A 21,915-nucleotide genomic window follows, 5' to 3' on the forward strand; every position below is an offset into this window, starting at 1 on the left:
GCTGTTACAATTTTTATGACAAGGTGTACATTTGAGAAGGTGAGCGATACGCGCCTGGTCTCGGGAACAGTTGATCGGTACTTCTTTGATCAGTTGGCTGTAGGGTGTCACCTTCTGAATGTCTTCCTAAGTGAATCAGGGGTTTTTCATTCGAACTGACGCCGCATTAGACGGTACCAGGGCTACAGGAGGGTTGCTCAGTCTGCTGCGCAAGGGAAGTTCAGTGGGATAATGATGAGGTGCAAGAGTAGCCGACACGGCAGTGCATGCCTTGCGGGAGAAGAAACGGACATCAGTCTGATTTGCCTAAGTAAATCACTGCCCGATATTCAGCCGCTCCCATAGAGGGTATGGCAAGATACCAGGAGGGGGCCTCTCCCGTGCAACGGTTGGCAGAGTCACGCAGCGAGGATCCGTCAGAGAACAAGATAGTCCGAGCGAGCGAGGGGACCCTTCTGCTCCTGCAACGTTAATGGCACCAGCAGTAAGGCGTTAATACTTTCATAGCAGTCATAGCGTACTTACGGGCGACTAAGGACGACACTGGTTAACATTGTACTAACAGGAATTACCAAGTTGCTACTTTGTTTACATTGTCTGTCGTACTTACAAATATTGTGCAAGATATTACATAGTATTGTATAATTAGTAATTACTAACACACTGCATTGTTTATTTTCCGTACTTTATTGTTATACTTCCCGTTTTCCCACTCCCCTCTGTAATGCCTTCGGGCCTTGAGGGTACCATAAATAAATAAAAAAATAAATAAATACTGAAGCTTTCAGGTTCTCCGGCTGTAATCACTTCATCGTGCTTGCCTGTTGAGTGTCCATCGAAAACCCACTCAAACGATCGCCCGGTGGCAATTATGACGCTTCATCGCCGAAACACCATCAACACCTCAACGACGCAAACGGCACCACCCCCGCTGTCCCAGGTCCAGCCTGTCATGCACCACCAGCAACGACAATCGCCTTCACGGCAGCTATAAAACCACCGTATGCGTGCGACTCGTTTTGTGGGCTCGGTGGCTGTGCCGTGCCAATGTCCGCTAACCCGGAGCTCTTCGCCATGCAGGTTGGTCCGTCACGCACGTTATTTGCTAAAAGAACGAGCAATTACCTTATGGTACAGCTGCCAATCCTCCAATGTTGGTTTTCCATGATATGTGAGTGCTTTCCTGTTACAGGCTTCCTGCTGCTGCAATCAGGAGATATTAAGCTGAACCCTGGTCTCGAGACAGTGGCAGTGCTAGCAGAACAAAAGAAATCATCCGCTGGGCAAGCCAAACTTCTCTCAGAAGCCCCGGATCTTAAACGTTAGCTCCTGGCAACCAATAACAACCTGACTGAACTCGGCGAACGTCGAACTAGTGTTGATACAAACTGCCAATAAATTCAGCCCTTGAAGCAGCAGCAACGCAGAAACCATCTTGTCGAATGGCCGGAAGCTTAACAACGGTGCCCTGGTCCTCGGCAGGGAATGTCATGCTTTCTCTCGTCATGGTGGCGTGCTCTGCAACGTTTCGGTAACCATGGAAGCAAGTTTTCCAAACATCTATGCATCACCTGTCTCACATTATCCTGGCGACTGCTGCTTGCCACAAACTGAAATGCTCCCTGTCGACCAGTGCCTCACCGGCAATGGCACAGTTGACGACCCCTGCGACGACGCTGCGATGGCGGGTGCTTTCCCGGCTTCCATGTCTTCGTGCGCTGTTACCCTCCTCTGGCAGGGTGGTTTGCGTCATGGGTCACTTGTCACGTGATATCCACTACACACCTTCAATGTCTTCAGCTGCGCCGATAGCGAGCCAGCTTAAAGCCGGCGCTCCGAACGAAATCTTTAGTTGGCACGACAGGAATGATGGCCTGACATACCTTTTTTGTTCCTTCAGCAGGTCAGTTGCCTTTCCATATCAAGACTAAAATCTAACGATCCATTTATAATCGTGCTTCCATGCCCAGAAGCAGTTGCCTTGTCCTTTTTGTTATTTGTTATTGCCTTTGTGCGGTAAAGCTTAAAGTAATCCCAGTCCTCCGAGGGAACAGCTTTCGGACTCATTAACCAAATCACAGAAAAGTTTATCCGATTTGATTCAAATGTCTAAAAGAATGGAGGATAGCCAAAAAGCAATGTTGGACACTTTTACAGAGTTAAAAACACATACGAAACGGTGGCGGATGCAATATCTGATATTAAAGTAAGATTTGCGACCATAGAATTTCAGACCGGCAGTTTTGAAAAATGACAGCATGAACTCGGTGACGTGCCTGAAGCGGTTTGAAGTATAGCAAAGGACGCTGCATTCCTAGGCTCCCGATTCAATTATGCCGAAGACGGCTCTCGAAGGAATAATCTACTTTATTATGGTTTAACGGGCATAGCCACCAAGACCGCTGTTCAATCAGAGCAAAAAAATATTGGTTATTCTAACTAACACTCTAAGTCTCAGCATAACTAGTAAAAGCTTATCGCGCGCACATCATATTGTTAGATTCACTCCAGGGAAATCACGTACACTGATAATAAATTTTGCTGCCTATACAACGAAAGAAGAAGCTTTATCGAACTTTCAATGTTAAAGAAATCAGTATCTCTGTTAGTGAATATTTCAGTCTCGCAACACGTCACGCTAGAAAATCCCATACCGAATACGGAAGTCAGACTATATCATTTAAGCTAACATATAACAAGCTACCAATTGGTAGAGAATGCTACGGCTGCGACGCCATTGAACAAAAGGACCATGAACTAAAGCCTTTAGGTAGAACCCCAGATGAGCCGCGGCGTCTTTTCTACCCTTAAGATCAGGCCGCAACTATGCAACAGCGCGCCCATAAGATAACGCCAAGGGCAGGGTCATCGATCCTATAATATCAAGACTACCGGTTCTTTTTACAAATATTCGTAGCTTCTTACCTGACAAAGATGATCTCTGCAGCCTAACAAATGTCTGTATGCCGACATAATTGCATTACCCGAAACGTGATTGACGAGTGAAGTAGAAAACTTTGAGTTCTTCCTCTGTAATAAAAAAAGTATAATGTTTACAGTACCGATCGCGCTAACATATTAAGCGGTGGTGCTTTAACTGCTGTTATGAATGCTTTGACTGTTTCTTTTAGTCATATCATGTAACACTGAATGTGTATGGTGCTGCGTTTTTGTACATTTCAATGACATTGTGATCGGTGTTTGTTACCGAACACCATCATCAGCCCCGACGTTTTGCGACAGCATGTACGATTGTTAGTGCCAGGTAAGGATTTGCTTCCCCGGAGCGCCATTATTATTTATGGGCGATTTCACTTCCACAACATTTCTTGGTCAGGCAGGCGTCCTTTATTAAATAAACTTCCGCAGAATCGAAGCGTTTTGTCAACATACCTGCTGATTTCAACTTGGCTCAGGTCGTTACTTCCCCTACACTTGTAAAGAACGCCACGTCATCTCTTTTAAATCTTGTTTTAACGTCATCAACAGATATCATAACTAAGGTCACACATTCACCCGGCTTGAGCGATCCCGACGCCTTGCATTTCTCCATTAACCTGGCATGTCTACCGTCCCATAACCGCATTAAACCATTCGTTATTATAAAAACGGCATCTTCACCGCTATGAACTACAAAGTTGCTCTTTTTCTTGATAATTTCCTGCCTAATGTTGCTGAGCGCTCACTGGATACGATCTAGAATATATGCAAAGATAAAATGCACGATCTAGTCAACAAGTTTATCCCGAAAAGGCGCGTTTTGTCTAATAGAATCGCTTCGTGCTATACTAAATCATTGAAACGCCTATCTAACAGAAAAAAAACGACTTTTTCGCACAGCTAAGCGGATGCAAAGCCAGGCTAAATGGTCTGCTTACAAAAGAAGCTGCCTCGGCCTACTCATCTGCGGTAATGAATACTATATTTTATTTTTTATGGTACCCTTCCGAGCACGCTTAAAAATAATCCAAGAAACTTCTGGAATGTAATTAGGCCTAGTTAATTGAAAAATATTTCACTTAGCATGCCTTCCGGTGAGCCTATACCTTGGCAGCACTTCGTTACAATTCTAAATGATGCGCTTATAAAAGCTCTCATTCCTTCAGCACATGATGACAAACTTCCAAGCTAAATTGCTGCAATTTTTTTACATATGGATTCCATAATTTTTATATCTACTGGCATAAAATAAATAATAGGCACTCTTAAGCTTACGTCTTCTTGCGGAGTAGATGACATCATGACGAGATTATTAAAAAGTAATAGTGAGTGTTTATCATCTTAGAGAGCATTTTTTCACAGGCATCTGTCTTCATCCTTGCCACATGACTCAAAGAGAGCCAAAATATTGTGAACCACAAATATGGCGAGACTCAGAATTTTTTAAAATACAGGCCCATATCGATTACGCCAATACCGTGCAAAATAATGTAGCAAATTATTTTCTAACCCTGCCAACTTTCTTGAAGAAAATGATTTTTTGTTTATCAGTCAACATGGCTTTCGCAAATTCTTTTCTTGAGAGACCCAGCTGGTAACTTTCCCTAACGACTTACATGTATATCTTAATGATGTTTTTTTAACTGACTGCATATTTTGGAATTTTTCGAAATCATTTGACAAGGTCAAACATGTATTGCTACTACGCGATTTAAGCACACTCAACATTGACCCTGGAGTACTTAGCTGCATCCAATCGTTCCTTTCGTCTTGGCCCAATTCGTTGTGACTAATGACTCTACAACTAACGCGGCTCCTGTTGAATCCGGTGTTCCACAAGGATCTGTCGTTGGTCCACTGTTATTTTTAATATATAATAAACATGTACCTGATGATATTTCCTCACAATTTGCTTTGTTATATATCGAAAAATAACTAATGCCTCTGATATCACTACTCTTCAATCCGATTTCAACAGCATATCTAATTCGTGCCTCACTTGTTTCGTGGAACTTAACATCAATAAATGCAAATCTATGCTGATTCCTCGTTCTAAAACAAGTTGCCGTACCTACGCCCTCAATGACTGCCCCTTTCAAGCTGCCGTGTTCTTGGCAAAAGTATAACTGAATGAGAGGCCCCACTCTTTACAAGAATTCACTGATGAAGATAAAACAAAGTATGATGGCCAATGGCGCAATTACGTACTTTTAGTGAACAATGTCTGCTTGGTAAAGTGTACTCTTCCTGTACTTTCATATTATATAAGTCGCTTTCTTGCTTGTTATGAATACATTATCAGCTTTTTTATCTCTTTTCTTCCCTGCACTGTGAATTCCTACAACTAACCCTCGAGAAGAAAGGGGGTTAACCGAGGGGTGCGATTTATGTTAGTCATATCATAAGAAGCCAACAAACACTGACACCAAGGACAACGTAGGGGAAATTACTTGTCGGTAATAAATGAAATGAGCAAACGATAAATTAATGGAAAATAAAGTGGATGAAAAAACAACTTGCCGCAGGTGGGAACCGAACCCACAACCTTCGCATTTCGCGTGCGATGCTCTACCAATTGAGCTACCGCGGCGCTGTTTACCCATCCACTTTCTTGGGTATTTATGTGTCGTAATTGAACCCTGGGAGTGGTAGCCAGCGCCACCACTCACAGACCTTCGCAGCGGACGTGGAACGTTCTTCTTGCCGCAGGCGTCAGGAGAACGTGATCTTTTTGGATGAAGGCAACTGGTCAATAAATCCACACATGCTACCTGAAGGCATAAATGTAGCCGGATTCAAGGCCCTCGTTATGTAATGAACGAGAAGAAAGGAGGTTAACTGAGGGGCCCGATTTTTTAAGTCATATCATAAGAAGCCAACAAACACTGACACCAAGGGCAACATAGGGGAAATTAATTGTGGTATTAAAAGGAATAAAGAAACGACAAACTAATGGAAGTAAAAGTGGATGAAAAAACAACATGCCGCAGGTGGGAACCGAACCCACAACCTTCGCACAATCTTCCCCTTTATATTTAATTAATTTATCGTTTCTTTATTTCATTTATTACCCACAAGTAATTTCCCCTATGTTGTCCTTGGTGTCAGTGTTTGCTGGCTTCTTATGATACAACTAATCCTGTACTTTTTTACTCTTGGAATGTATTCTCGCCCTTCCCCTCCGCAATGTACAAGTACGTATATCTAAGATATCACAAATTAATAAAGAAATATACAAGTGGATAAATAAATAAACACTCTACAGTATTGGCAATGATTTTCCTAAAAGAACGCGTAAGAACATCTATTCCATTTTGCAAGACGCCTACTAATTCCTTTTTTTTCTGTTCGCTCTAATGCATTATGCATAGGTCCTAAGCACTATATTTTTTTATGAAACATCCAACTCTGTCATCAGCAATCATCTCGCCGTACTCCGCTTGCTGCACGAGCGCCTTTTTCAGTGTTACATATACTAACATAAAAAGCTTTCAACCTAAACCTTAACAAGTATCTTATCTTGTATCTTCGTCTGGCCGTGATGTCCTCAGACTAATTGAAACATGGCTGAGTAATCAAATCAGTGACAGTGATGTTCTGAGTGAACTACCTAACTTTGATGTTTTCCGTAACGATAGACAGGGTACACAGGGCGCTCGCATCCTTATCGCAGAAAAAAAAAAACTAATGGTATTCACAGTCTATGTGGCAACTATCCAGAAATTATTTAGCTCATCTCTCGCGCTAAACGCAAGCTACTGCTACTCGGCATCTGCTATAGTCCCGCAACAGTTATCCTGACTTCCCCCGTAATCTTAGAATGTTAGTTTGAACTTCAAATAATTTTTTTTGCTCTAAGTGGACAGTGGACTTGGTGGCTATGCCCGTCAAACCATAATAAGGTAGATCATTCTTTCGGGAACCCGCCGTGGTTGCTCAGTGGCTATGGTGTTAGCCTGCTGAGCGTGAGGTCGCGGGTTTTAATCCAGGCCACGGCGGTGGCATTTCGATGAGGGCGAAATGCGAAAACACCCGTGTACTTAATTTAGGTGAACGTTAAAGAACCCCAGGTGGCCAAAATTTCCGGAGTCCTCCACTACGGCGTGCCTCATAATCAGAAAGCGGTTTCGGCACGTAAAACCCAATAATTTATTTTGAATCATTCAAGAAAAAATCCCGAACGCTGGCAACATGCTTTTTAGGGAATCTAATTACCGCCATGTCAACCGTTCAAATTATTCCACCGTAGTTACAAATACCACTGGCGCTAAAGAATGCCTAGATATTTGGTTTAAATTTAACCTCTCCCAAATTATAAGAGAGTCAGCGCGAGATGCTCACGGTACTGCTAACATACTTGATCTCATACTAATCACTAATCCTGAAAGCATGCCCTCTATAGCTACCTACGCGAAAAAGGTATTTATAATGCAATACATCCTGTTTTCTGCTGTTCAGCTACACAACTTCATTCCGAAGAGAAAACAATCCACCTGTATGAAAAAGACAATTATGTCGTGATAAACAACGAATTACTTGCATTCTACCAATCATTGGAATGAGGTTTCCAAAATCGCTCGATGCACGACAACTGATTGCTCTAACAAAATAAAACGACTAACCACGTTACCTAGCTTATACCAACTACCTAACTATGCTCTAATCGCAATAGACCAACAAGAGCGCACTAAAAGACTGGGAAACAAGAAGAAACGTACATTTCGCTCCGCTAAACTGAGGCCAAGCCCTAGCTTCAGGGGAAGATACGTATCTGAACTCGCCTACGTGATAGCTATCCGGCCACAGAAGCACTATTTTTGTCCATTCAGACCTACTCTGGCTGCTCAGAAATAACCGCAATAATTCTTGCAGGTCACATATCTCGAGTCATCCTCTGTTATCAAAATCTAGATAGATGGTGAAATTTTGTCTGACCTCGACATTGCCAAACTGTTTAACAATGTTTTTTTATCTGTTTTCAATGTCGAGCCACACGTGCGTCTTCTTGCTTTCCCTGTTTCAAAAATGCTTCCATGGAGCATTCTATTGTTTCACCAGATGAAATATCCGCATTGATTGATAATCATAAACGATCCTCACCACCCAGTGCTGAAGAATCTTTTGACAAGGTCAAACATGTATTGCTACTACGCAATCTAAGTACACTCAACGTTTACCCGGGAGTACTTAGCTGGATCCAATCGTTCCTTTCGTCTTGTTCCAATTTGTTGTAACTAATGACTCCACAACTAACGCGGCTCCTGTTGAATCCGGTGTTCCACGAGGGTCGGTCTTTGGTCCACAGGAAGGGCACCTGTGCGATTTGGGTAACCTTGTGGTTTTCCCGATCATTACCACCTAGCACCCTCTAAAATCTGTGAAAAAAGAGCAAGGTCGTTCCTCTCTACAAGTCAGATAGTCATAATTCACCCTTAATCTATCGTCCTATATAAATAAGTAGTGCCCTATCAAAAATCACAGAACACGTCGTATACTCCCACGTTTTTAGTTTCCTAGGCAATAGTAAGTTTTTCAACCTTTGCACACGGCTTCCGTAAATATCTGTCGTTTAGCACTAAATTATAGCTACATTTCTTCGTGACCTACACTTAAATCTCGATAGTAACACTAACCGATATCGTATTTCTTTATTTTGCAAAAGCGTTTGATAACGCAGCTCATGAAGGCTTATTATTTGAAATTTCTCACTTCCACTTCAAACCTAACGTCCTAACATGGATGAAAGAATGTCTTAGTAGCCGATCAAATCCCGCCAGTACAACACTGCTTCAGAATTTCTTCCTGTAACATCTGGCGTATCTCTAGGTTCTGTTCCAGGTCCCCTTCTGTTCCTACTATACATTAACCATCTAACTCTGTTTCCTCTCATGTTCAGATGTTTGCTGACGATTGCGTCGTTTGTCGATCTACTACTAACTCAGATGCAATCTTCACCACATTTACCTCAGTAATGTATCAGAATCCATAAAGAATCGCGCCGTAAGATACATCCACTCGTCATGCTATGATATCAGCGTTTCACCATTAAATGTAGATTCTGGTATGGACCTGTCACTGCACCGTCACCGTATCGCGAGCTTATCATTAGTCTGTAAGTTTTGCAATTGTTTGCTTCAACACGCTGTTACATTTTGCCACCTTCGCGCGTACCTCAGCACACAGGTCACCGCTAAATGTTCCTCTCCCTAGTGCACTCCCTGTCACCACCTCGTCGCCATTTTTTCATCGCCCAGCTAAAGACTCGAACTACCTTCCGCACCACATCGCCGTCATTACAACTTCATCTGCCTCCACGGCAGATGTAGTAACAGTCGTTCCACCAAATAATATCGTGAACAACCTTCTGTTTTAAGGCATCTTGAAGGCAATAAATTAGGTAACTGCTCACCCTAGTAGTCATTGATGTGCAGTAATTTTTACTGCAACACCCACTTAAGTTTGGGGAGCGTTGTAATGCGTTAGTTCGTTCAGCTCATAGTTAGGGTACTTCACGCACTTTTTTGGGTTATCTTTTTTCTTTGTTTCTATGTATGTATGTATACATGTATCTAACCGTTTTCCCGCGTACCAGGGTCACTTGGTAGTCTGTAGTCGCATGGGTAGTGCATCGGACTGCTGAGCGGAGGGAACAGGGTTCGAGACTAACCATCGGCCAAGTGAGGTCACTCAGCATACAGCAATGCATACATACGGCACCGCTGTAACGAGATACTCTTTGATGCCGACTTCGAGCATTGGGTATTAGATAGATAGTTTGCGGTGATCCTCAAGGAACCTTTCTGATGCCAATATGGGTGACTGAGTGTGCCAGTACGTGTGTGCCGCTCTTCAATGAGAGTCAATGACGCCAACATCAGTAACTAAGGTAATTGGCACAGGAAAAACTCGTTCCCATTTATTCGATGCTCAGCAGTATCGTACTCACGTAAGAGTGGTCGCTCAACGACAGCAAAACGATGCGTACCAGGCTGCGCCATAAACAAACCGCGTATGTGCCACTTTGAAAATGTCTTTCACGCCAACACCTTAGCCAGCTGCGCCATGAATGCATTCGTTATGTGCCTCTCTTGAAACAGTATCTCGCCAACTTGGGTCATCGAGTGTGTGCCACTAGGTGTTCGGCAAACCATGGAACGATTCTCAGCCTCACGGCAGGCCCTGGTGCATCACACGTTTTGTCTCGGGGGCTACACATGGATTTCTTGACAGCCCTATGAGATGGGGCAGCGTGTCCAGAAAGAAGTGCGATAGAGGGACTCGGTTGCCACAATAGGCGTTTACCAGCGTTCGTACGCACCAGCACGCCATGCATTTCGGTGGTCCTGCACAGGCTTGCGGCGCCACCAAATAAACCTGGCGCCGAGTGCTTTTAGGGAAGTGCGAACGAGAAGTCCCGCTGCAGCACGTTCTTCATACTTACCTTATTTCAACTGTTGTGAAGGTTTTGCCGCTATATTTATTCAATGTTGAACGCTTTGCCGTTGGCCGCCATCGTCACACACGCTCTGCTGAATCTTTTCCTATACGAAAATGCTGCAAGATTGCTGCAGATATGCTTAAAGCGAACTTCCGAGTAATTCTTCCGACCACAATTTCCAACTATGACATGCGGACAAGTAAAAATGTGTGCTGCATACGGGCGTACGTTGTACTTTACGAAACCCAACCTATTTCAGTGGATCAGCCGACCCTTAGTAAATAAGGTCATACCAAGCCGCATACCTCCCCTATCGTAGGCAATGAAGCTGCGTCCTGAAAACCGAGTTTTAGTAGTATAACAAAGTGAATGAGTGCATCAATCATGGCAGCTCTCCCCTTTGCGTCTGTGTTGTGTTCGGCCATGCCACGATCTAAAGCCTGGTAATTTAGTTGATCGGTCTGGGACAGCACAACCCACGCACAATAGCTTTCTGTTGCAAATACGGATTTTTTGGCTCGGATGCCGGACTATTTCGTGACTTTTACACACTACGGATATCACCATTCTGATAATGCTGGATTTCTGTGAAGCGACATGCGTTTTCTACTCACAACCATTAATGCCGCTTTCGCAATATGTGTACTGAAGTGACCAATGGAACTAATCAAGCAACGCATTATTTGCTAATGTAGAATGGCGATACGTAAGTTCATACGCGGTCGAGGCCAGATCGCGGAAGGGAGGCTGAATGGGAGCAACTCACGCTGACAGCTCGACTAATTCGTTGGCGTGGGTTACGTGACCATTTTGAGCGAAGCCACCAAAGTGAAAGAAGCCGTAGTGATCCGTTCCTTCTACCCTTAACCTATTCGCCATCGTTATCTGGAACGTGTTGCAGGGAAGGCAAACAAAGAAATTACTACTGTAGTTTTTTTGAAGATAAGTGAGAATAAACCACGATACTGCTCATGTCTTTCAAGAGCAGTTGGGGAAATTGTATAACAATCGCCTAGCCCTGCTATCGAGTGTTTCAGATGATTTGTGGCATTGTCAAAAGTACTCAGTGGTTTATTTTGGTCACAAATACCATGCGGTATTCTAGCTTCACACAGTTTCATGTTCTCTTAAAAACAAAGCACACACGGTCTGTACTTCTGAACTTCACATAGTTGTCGCTGCTTGCGTGTTTGTGGAGAGGCCCTGATCCTCAGTAGTGGTGCTCTCCCTCGCCCTGTACAGCAGCATAACTGCGATGAACACCACGACGAATCCAGCAACCAGTGCCAGCAGAATCCAAGTGATGACGGATGGCTTGTCATTCTCGCTCGGATGCCCCACACCTGCTGTGGTTGTTGTTGCCGGATCAATGCCTGGCTCTACCTTGGCCGGTGTTGTGGTCGTTGCTGCGTCTTTGTCTTCGTAAGGCGTTTCGGTAGCTGTCCTTGCTGGTACAGGATTCGTGTGCTGCCGAGTTGTCCGCGTGGTGGTGCCAGGTCCTCCTTCTATCAAAAAGGCAGTAAAATTTGAAATTTGAAATGGTACACGAACAGTACTAGACAGCTTCGACTTCAGTCCTTCCGCGTTAATAACACGTGCCGCTAGGTACGCCTCCAGCCTGTAGTCGACGCCTTCGGCCGACGTCACCCAGTTGCGGGGAAGAGCAATGGTGACTTCATGCCGCGAACCGGGGGGGAGGGCTTGAAGGTTGCCTTTCCGGACATCGGACATCACCTCATGGCTATCGAAGTGCGATTGAAGGTAGTCTTCGTCAGTGCCACCTCTGATCTCCACTCCCGCAGCTGTAATCGAAAGTACAGAAGACAGCTGTCACCTAGAATGACGTGGCGTTGATATCAAGAAAGAGACGCTAACACCTCTTAGCTTACTCGATCGTCGAAAGATTAAATACTCGCTCCGCTGTCGCGACATGTTTTCATAGCCGTAACCGACGTATATATATGTATATATATATATATATATATATATATATATATATATATATATATATATATATATATAAACGAGAAGAGAGGGGGTTAACCGAGGGACCCGATATTTATTAGTCATATAATGAGAAGCCAACAAACATTGACACCAAGGACAACATAGGGAAATTGCATGTGCTTAATAAATGAAATAAAGTAATGATAAATTAATTGAAATTAAAGTGGATGAAAAAACAACTTGCCGCAGGTGGGAACCGAACCCACAACCTTCGCATGTCGCGTGCGATGCTCTACCAATTGAGCTACCGCGGCGGCGTTTCCCCATCCACTTTCTTGGGTATTTATGTGTACTAGTAGAACCCTGGGAGTGTTAGCCAGCGCCCCCACTCACAGACCTTGGCGGCGGACGTGGAACGTCTTTTTTGCCGCAGGCGTCACGAGAACGTGAGATTTTCACGTTCTCACGTTTTCACGTTCACGTTCTCGTGACGCCTGCGGCAAAAAAGACGTTCCACGTCCGCCGCCAAGGTCTGTGAGTGGGGGCGCTGGCTAACACTCCCAGGGTTCTACTAGTACACATAAATACCCAAGAAAGTGGATGGGGAAACGCCGCCGCGGTAGCTCAATTGGTAGAGCATCGCACGCGACATGCGAAGGTTGTGGGTTCGGTTCCCACCTGCGGCAAGTTGTTTTTTCATCCACTTTAATTTCAATTAATTTATCATTACTTTATTTCATTTATTAAGCACATGCAATTTCCCTATGTTGTCCTTGGTGTCAATGTTTGTTGGCTTCTCATTATATGACTATATATATATATATATATATATATATATTCATCCGTGGACTTGTGCATCTTTTTTAGGCGAGCGCTTTTCACCGTCGCGTAAATCTTATCGCTATGCGCGGGACGCGCCTGCATGTATCGGAAGTTTCTCTAATGTTATCGATGGTTCTATCCGCTTTCTGTTGTCACTGAACCTTATGCAACCGGATTCAATGTATGCACGACGCGAATGGCGTAGAACTTTCTTGAACACACTCGAGCACCAGCGATTATTCTGTAACGCTCGATGGTTTGTGTATAAAATTCGAAGCGCTTGACCGGGAGATCAGATTTCGACGATTGCGGACTGTGTTCCCCACAATTGTGGGCACAGGTTTGCCCAGCACAAGCTACTTTCGTCACTCGCAGTTTTGCTACTGTTTTCTTTACCGTCACTACTACGTGACATATGGTGAAGGTGCTTTGCTTTCATATATCGGACGTCCCCATAAAGTCGCGGCCCAAGCCCGAACGCAGAAGAAAGCACCAACGTTGCCAACAAGCAACGATGTAGCCGCAGGCTGCAAGGACTAGGCCCGGGGCACGGACTTTTGCCTTTGATGACCAGAAAGTTCGTCGCCAATTCAACAGCCCAGGGAGCCACCGGAAGTCCTTGGATCATCATTTGAAGACTTTGATAACTGGCTGGAAACATATGAACGGGTTGCTGCATTCAAGAACTGGAACTCCAACGACAAGCTTAGGCATGTATAGTTCACCTTAGAAGGCACGGCAAGGACGTGGTATGAGAACCGGGAATCGACCCTGACTACATGAGACCTGTTCCGCAACGGCTTTGTGCAGACGTTCACGAGCGTCATGCGCAAAGAGCGAGCGCAAGCTTTACTGGAAACCCGCATGCTGCTGCCGAACGAGAACATCGCGATCTTTACGGAGGAGATGACTCGCCTCTTCCGACACACCGACCCAGAAATGCCGGAAGAATAAAACTTCGCTTCTTGATGTGGTGTTTAAATCGAGAGCTTTTGACCGGATTGATACGCAACCCACCTAATACCGTTGCGGAAATTATTTCCGACACCACAAATATTGAGAAGACGCTGGATATGCGGACAAAGGAACGTGCGCCGACAGTTCAGCACATCAGCCGGTGCCAGCGCCTCCACAGAAGTGTGGCCTATATATCCCGCATGGGCATTACATCGACAGTGGGCACGGCGGCACTACTAGCATGTGGCGCACTAATACTCTCGTCTTCATTGAGCAGGTTAGAAGACCGTTTGGAAAATGCTTTCGCTCTAGCGACCGCTTTTTGGGTAGTGCTGCCGTGCCCGCAGCTATGTCACGGGGTGTTTCATATACCTGTATTTCTATAGAAGCGGCTACTGTTATGAGGAGACTTAGAAACTAGCCCCGGCATTGAAGTATAAAGGGCAGCGTTAAGCAACTGAATAAAAAATTGCTGCCGATATAAAAAAAATAAAGGGAGAAAGTCTTGCAGATATAGGGACCAAATTAGTTACCATAGCTTTTCTAGAAAATAAAGTACAATCTTCTCACAGCGACATTTCCCGCATGAGTAGCGTAATAGAAACCATGGAAGAAAATCTATGTCCTGAGAACAGAAGCAGTAGAGCTAATTTAATAGTTTATGGCATACCGGAATCGCAAGAAGAAACGAGTGACAGTCTTGAGCGGACAGTTAGCAGAGGTATCGTGCAAGATATCCTCGAGATGGACCCAGTTACTATAGAACGCATACATCGGTTAGGCAGACCGTAAGTGAAAAAGACAAGGCCGGTAATAATTAAACTTCTAAATTCTCACTACAAATCGGCAATATTGAAAAAAAATATTGTTAAATTAAAGGCTTAAAATTTGCCATTGGGGAAATGTTTCTCCTAAAATTCGTGACTATAGGAAGAAACTGTGCAACAGTGCCAAAGAAAATTGCGTCAAACCCGACAAAGTCTCCCTCGCGTTCGGCAAACTGTACATCAACAGTCGCGCCTTTGTTTGGGACGACGAAACCAATGACAAACGTACCCCTTAAAAAAGAAGCGGAATCAAGCAAAATAAGTGGCCTGCCAATGACGCGGAGAAGAGCTCGATAAGACAACTAACAATAATAAATGTAAATGCAAATGGGTTATTAAACACAATAAAATCTTTCGGAAACCTGTTAACTGATCGCGAGCCTGACATAATCGCTGTCACGGTAACGTGGCTTTCACCGGATATTTGCAGCCATGAAATCATGCGACCGAACTAGTCAGTCATTCGCAAAGATCGGGGTTCCCGTGGTGGTGGCGTGTCTCTTGTGATAAAGAAAAACCTCCCATTTGTTTGCTGCCAGATGTGTCCGGTGTGAAAGCCTGTTTTGCAGGCTTCTTTGCAACAATACTACTATTTGTGTGGGTTAATTGCTTCTATAGAAGCCCCTCTTCGGGTGATGAAAGCAGTTCTGCCATTTATGACTTTCTAGACCGGTATGCTAATAACTCTAGAATTATCTTTACGGGTGACCTAACCCTTCCGGACGTGCACTAGGTAATTAACTATGTATCACACACCATCTTCTTGAGAAATTGGATATTCTTGACAAGGATATTTTTCAGCAAAGAATATCCTTGATCTTATACTTGTCAGTGATCATTTGTCACGGCACCAAGCACAGAAAGAAATTATTGAAGGCGTTTCAGGCCACAACATACTGCTATGCTCAGAACGCGTTGTAATACATATACAGTACCCAACTTCAAGACGGCGCATGACGCCCGCATACTAACCCAACCTGCGCACGAATTTCAAGTCTTTTCTGAATAACCTCCAACCTGTCAATCGATGTGAACAAAGCCTGGCTTAATTTTCATAATTTAGTTTCCTTCTGCGTAGCTATGTTCCGTTAAATAACAAGCGACCACAAAGAACAAGCCCATGGATAACTCGGGACGTCATCCACGCCAAACGTCATGTAAAAATGATGCATAAATCTATTAAAAATCATGGATCATGCCCATCCCAAACTAACAAACTAGCATGCGCAGTGGCACATTTTCGAGAGAAAGCCAAGAAAGCCAAGGAACATTATTTTCATGTAACGCTGCCTAACTTTCTGACATCAGCGACTCTGGAACCATTTCCACCCTACTATCGGACTTGTCTCCTGAGGAAAAAAAAAACGCTAATGCGTACATAGCTATTTTCACTCGAACTTCACAAAAGGTGACAGCAACCATTCAGACTTGACTAGCAGTTCAACATCGCGCATCGATCCAATAATCATATCTGACGCGGGTATCCTTAAAAGGACACTAAAGTTAACACTAAGTCAACGTGGACTGTTGAAATATGATCCCAGAAACCTCGAAATGCTTGTTTCGTGCGAAGAAGAGACTTGTTTTAAGAGAAAATGCGTTCTGAAGTGTCCTCGTGCCTCTAGCGCAGTTCAAATCGCCCGCCCTCCGATCGAGGAGTGGTGACGTCTTCGTCTCATAGTTACGTTGCGCTATCGGTGAGGAAAACGGCGCCCGCAGACGGCGCTACGGCTTTTCTGCGCAAAACGCAAACTTGCGGCCTGAAACAAAGCCAAGACCGAGCCGACAGCAACGCGACAGCGTAACTATGGTGGCTAGCGAAAGGGACAGCGTCCGACGATACGCCGGCTCTTTGTTTTATGACGCCAACTTTGACGCTCGTTGCGATGGACGACTCTGACAAAGGCATATTGGCTCGCGATGCCGGGCTCGTGTTAATCGATTCGAACACTGATGAACGTCACCTGCTGCTGAGGGCTCGCGCTGCCGGCGTCCTTGCGTACTATTACGACGGTAACTGTATGTCATGGCTGTACATATTCGCAAATTTTAGCATTTCCTTCGTGAAAACCAAATGCCGCACTCACTCACTCACTTACTCTTCGACCTGTAGTTGTTCTTGCGCTTCGGATAATGCAGGCAAGACCGACGGAACAGCGCTACAGGAAAGCATTGAGTTGAAAGCCACGCCACACGGCTTTAGCAAGTCGGCGTTGAACTCGTAATCCTCTGGACGAAAGTGCAGCACGCACACTACGCGATTTTTCGGCTGAACACGCTGTGGCAACCACTTCGAACGGATAGGTTGACTCGTTGGCACACAGTGATAAGTACCGTTGTATTCGCCGCTGCAACTGCCCTTGGCCAAGTTCCGCCGATCGTTCGTGCATCCCACGACATCACATTGACGTGGCATTCTCGCTGCTTCTTCCTAACGCAAGTTTAGCGAGCCAGCAGAGCCAATTCAGCACGACGTGATAACGAAACAACTGAAACTCGAAAGTGCGCGGCGCAGAGTCGAGCGCGCAGAGTCGAGCGAAAACGAAACCTTTCGACCACCCGTACTACTGAAGGGTAACTTCAAATTGTAATTTTTTCTCAGAATCGAACAGAAGTAGGCGAGCAGCATTTTCTTCTGTCTTATTACCTTACGAGTAGTTGAGTACTAGTGATATAAATTATGATGAGGAGTGCCTTCGTCATTGGGCTACAACCAGAATGTCGCTGGCGGTCTCAAATTGTGTCATGCATTTACCACAATTTCTCGCTTACTAAAGCTATGTTCGCGATTATAATGGCGCCTAATGTTCTAGAGCATTGTTTTATAACTTTAACTTGTAACCTTTAGTGTCCCATTAACATGTTCCTCAACCTTCACCCTCAAAAATCTTGCGCACCAGATGACATTCCAAACGATTTTATAAAGAGATACGCAGAGTGGTGCAGGCGAAACTTGAGCCTGATATTTCGAAAAACTCTATTGCAATCATCTTTACCCAACCACTGGATAAAATGCTCAAATCATCCCAATGCACAAAACAGGAGATACCTCATTGCCCTCCAATTATCGACCAATATCTCTCATTAGCACCGCTTGCAAGATGCTCGAACATATCATCCTTAAACAGCTAACAAACTTTTTTTGACACTCGCAACTTTAAGGCCACACCAGCACGGATTCGGCCATGGATTGTCAACCGTCACGCAGCTTACGGAAGTTTTGCATGACCTTGCACTTAACATCAACTGTAGCCAGACTGATTTAACATGATTAGACATTTAGAAAGCATTTGATCGCGTATACCACAGTAAATTGTTAACAAAATTGCGAGTATTATTGGGAATGGGGCAATTTTAGACTGGGTAATAGATTTCTTATGAAACCGAACACAATTCGCACTATTTCAGCATGTGGAATCTGCGACAGTGCTTGCCACATCAGGCGTCCCCCATGAAACCGTGTTGGGGCAACTGTTATTTTTAATTTTCGTTAACGATCATAGCCAGAAAAATTTACTCTAACATCAAACTGTTTGCTGATGACTGCGTCATTTACCAAAGAATTAACACCTACGAAGATTATGCTTCGCTTAGAAATTCACTAGAGCAGTTAAACGAATGGTGCAAAGAATGGCAAATGACGATAAACACAACTAAATCTGTTTGCATGACGGTGACAAGAAAAAAACAACCGTACGATTTTCCGTACTTTATTAACCGCACAATGCTAACAAAAGTTCGGCAGCATAAATTCTTAGGCATCTCTCCAACTGCTGACCTGAGATGGGACGCACACATTGCCTTCGTGACCTCAAAGGCATTACGCCAGCTATTTTATCTACGAAGATGTCTCCCCATCGCACCCACGTCGACTAAGCTTTTGGCGTATACTACTTTCTTTAGACCTGTTTTGGAGTATGCTAGCACAGTTTGGTTTCCCCGCTCAGTAACTAATATAACGAAACTGGAAAAACTGCACAGAAAAACACTGGGGCTTATTTCGAACAAGTGTAAGCGCCCAGATTCACCCACGAACCTTGCGGCTATATAAGGTTCAGGGACGCTATCATCATGAGTGAGACACGCACGGCTAAAATTTTTATTTAACTTGATTCACAGCCACTATAAGATAGACGTAACAAAATACATGTTTTTCGCAGTCACGAGCATCGAGACAAATATCTACATGCTTTAACAGAATACTTATGCCATAATTTTACAATCATGTACTCTTATTTCCCCCTCGTGATAAGGTAATGGAATGGCCTCGATCCTTCAGTCATTTCTGCAGACTCATTATCTTAGTTCATAGCATGATTAGAATCCATATCAAACAATCAGTAACGCAGTCTTATTCACATGATATGGTCTGCAACCCTTGTAAGCCTGCTCCATATTGTATCCCCTACCTCGGATCGATGACGCCCTTGACTGCCTCCATGGTGCTCGCTACTTCTCTTCTATTGACCTCCGCTCCGGCTACTGGCAGATTGCTGTGGACGATCTCGACCGTGAGAAGACTGCTTTTGTAACTCCGGACGGTCTTTATCAATTCAAAGTGATGCCGTTTGGTCTATGTAACGCTCCTGCCACTTTTGAGCGCATGATGGACTCCCTTCTTCACGGTTTCAAATGGTCCATATGCCTGTGCTACTTGGACGACGTCATAGTATTCTCCCCAACGTTCGCTACGCACCTCGAGCGCCTCTCGGCAGTCCTGGACGTTTTTCGTCGCGCCGGTCTGCAACTGAACGCATCGAAGTGCCAATTCGGCCGTCGCCAGATTACCGTCCTTGGGCATCTCGTTGACGCGAACGGAGTGCAACCGGACCCAGGCAAGATCCATGCTGTTACGCACTTTCCTGTTCCGAAGTGTGTCAAGGATGTGCGCAGCTTCATCGGCCTTTGTTCCTACTTCCGCCGTTTCGCGAAAAATTTCGCGGCCATCGCACGACCACTAACCGAGCTTTTGAAAAAAGACGCCCCTTTCCAGTGGGGCGATAACGAGGCCTCTGCATTCTCGCATCTAATCGACGTTCTCAGAACGCCTCCCGTTCTGGCACATTTCGATCCTTCTGCGCCTACCGAAGTTCGTACTGATGCCAGCGGTCACGGAATTGGCGCAGTACTGGCACAACGCCAGCGCGGCAACGACCGTGTTATCGCTTACGCCAGCAGGCTCCTCTCACCCGCGGAGCGCAACTATTCCATCACTGAGCGTGAGTGTCTGGCCCTAGTTTGGGCGGTTGCGAAGTTCCGCCCATACTTATATGGCCGACCCTTTTCCGTTATCACAGACCATCACGCGCTTTGTTGGTTACGCTCATTGAAAGACCCTTCAGGAAGACTTGGTCGCTGGGCCTTACGCCTCCAAGAATATTCGTTCTCTGTCACCTACAAATCTGGCCGACTACACAAGGACGCTGACTGCCTGTCTCGCTACCCGGTAGACGAGCCTGACGACGCCGACAGTAGTACCGCCGACGGCATTTTCTCTGTGTCTGCCTTCGCTAACATCGCCGATGAGCAGTACCGAGACCTATCGCTGCGAGTACTCATCGAGCGTCTGTGCTCTACACCTACCGACGCATCCGTTCGCCGATATGTCCTCGAGGGCGGCATTCTGTACCGAAGGAACTTCCTTCCTGACGGATCTGATCTTCTTCTTGTCGTGCCAAAACATCTACGACAGACTGTGCTCTTTGAGATGCATGACGCACCTACTGCAGGACATCTTGGCGTAACCCGCACGTACGACCGCGTCCGCCGCCGCTTCTATTGGCCTGGTCTCGCTCGCTCCGTCCGACAGTATGTTGCTGCCTGCGATACCTGCCAGCGTCGGAAAACACCTCAGGTGCTACCTGCCGGTAATCTCCAGCCGATCACTGTCCCTGTGGAACCGTTCTTTCGTGTTGGATTAGACCTCCTCGGTCCCTTTGCCACGTCATCCTCTGGGAACAAATGGGTAGCCGTCGCAACTGATTACGCCACCCGATACGCTATCACGCGGGCTCTCCCTACCAGTTGCGCCACTGACGTAGCGGCCTTCCTCTTGCGTGACATTATCTTAGTGCATGGCGCCCCGCGACAGCTGCTTACTGACCGTGGTCGTAACTTCCTCTCGAAAGTTATCGCCGACATTGTGCGTTCCTGCTCTATTCAACACAAGCTGACAACCTCATACCATCCTCAAACCAATGGCCTGACAGAGCGGTTAAAACGTACTCTTACCGACATGCTCTCAAAGTACGTTTCCAAGGACCACCGCGACTGGGACATTGCCCTTCCTTACGTCACATTCGCTTATAATTCTTCCCGGCACGACACCGCCGGATTTTCTCCCTTTTATCTGCTCTACGGTCGCGAACCGACCTTGCCCCTTGACACGGCACTTCCTCCTGCTTCGATCTCAACAAGCGAGTATGCGCGCGACGCCATCGCTCTCGCCGACCATGCACGCCAGCTTGCCCGTGCTCGACTGACGGACTCGCAAACCACTCAGCAGCGTCAGTACAACGCCCGCCACCGTGACGTACAGTTTTCGCCTGGTGCGCTCGTGCTCCTCTGGTCGCCCTTCCGTCACGTCGGACTTTCAGAGAAGCTCCTTTCGCGATACACAGGGCCCTACCGCGTGCTGCGCCAGGTGACGCCTGTGACGTACGAAATTGCCCCTGTGAGCTCAACCTCGTCATCTACTGTGGCGCCTACTGATGTCGTGCACATCAGTAGGCTCAAGGCCTACTACACTGTTTCCAAGTCCGGCCTTTAGTCGCTCCGGGACGGCGCTTTTGCCGGCGGGGGTAGTGCTACGGAATAGTATTACCGATGACGAAGAGGCGAGCAGTACGAAGACGACGACAACGATTGGAGGCTAGCGCGGGCTGTTGCCTCTTGGCCAAGTGCGGCGTATTACGTTGTAAATATACTTGTATATAGCTTTTCATTTGCGTCTTCTTACGTAACAATATCTTAAAGATGTTTACT

The 21,915-nt window shown here is 45.5% G+C and overlaps 1 protein-coding gene and 1 non-coding gene across 4 annotated transcripts in view; both read right to left on the reverse strand.

The window, feature by feature from the left end:
* Positions 1-5,457: 5,457 nt before the first annotated feature.
* TRNAS-CGA (transfer RNA serine (anticodon CGA)) lies at positions 5,458-5,530 on the reverse strand. Its single transcript has one exon. It is a non-coding gene; the product is annotated as a tRNA-Ser (tRNA).
* Positions 5,531-11,419: 5,889 nt separating this feature from the next.
* The window catches only part of LOC139061293 (calcium-activated chloride channel regulator 1-like), a 209,387-nt gene continuing 198,891 nt past the window's right edge, over positions 11,420-21,915 (reverse strand). For all 3 annotated transcript variants that reach the window (XM_070541062.1, XM_070541061.1, XM_070541063.1), the window contains one exon: positions 11,420-12,180. In XM_070541062.1, the coding sequence (XP_070397163.1) occupies positions 11,543-12,180 (638 nt within the window). In that variant the 3' untranslated portion in view covers positions 11,420-11,542. The remainder of the gene's footprint in view (positions 12,181-21,915) is intronic.

This window comes from Dermacentor albipictus, chromosome 6, assembly GCF_038994185.2.
Source record: "Dermacentor albipictus isolate Rhodes 1998 colony chromosome 6, USDA_Dalb.pri_finalv2, whole genome shotgun sequence".
NCBI classification, from domain to species: Eukaryota; Metazoa; Arthropoda; class Arachnida; order Ixodida; family Ixodidae; genus Dermacentor; species Dermacentor albipictus.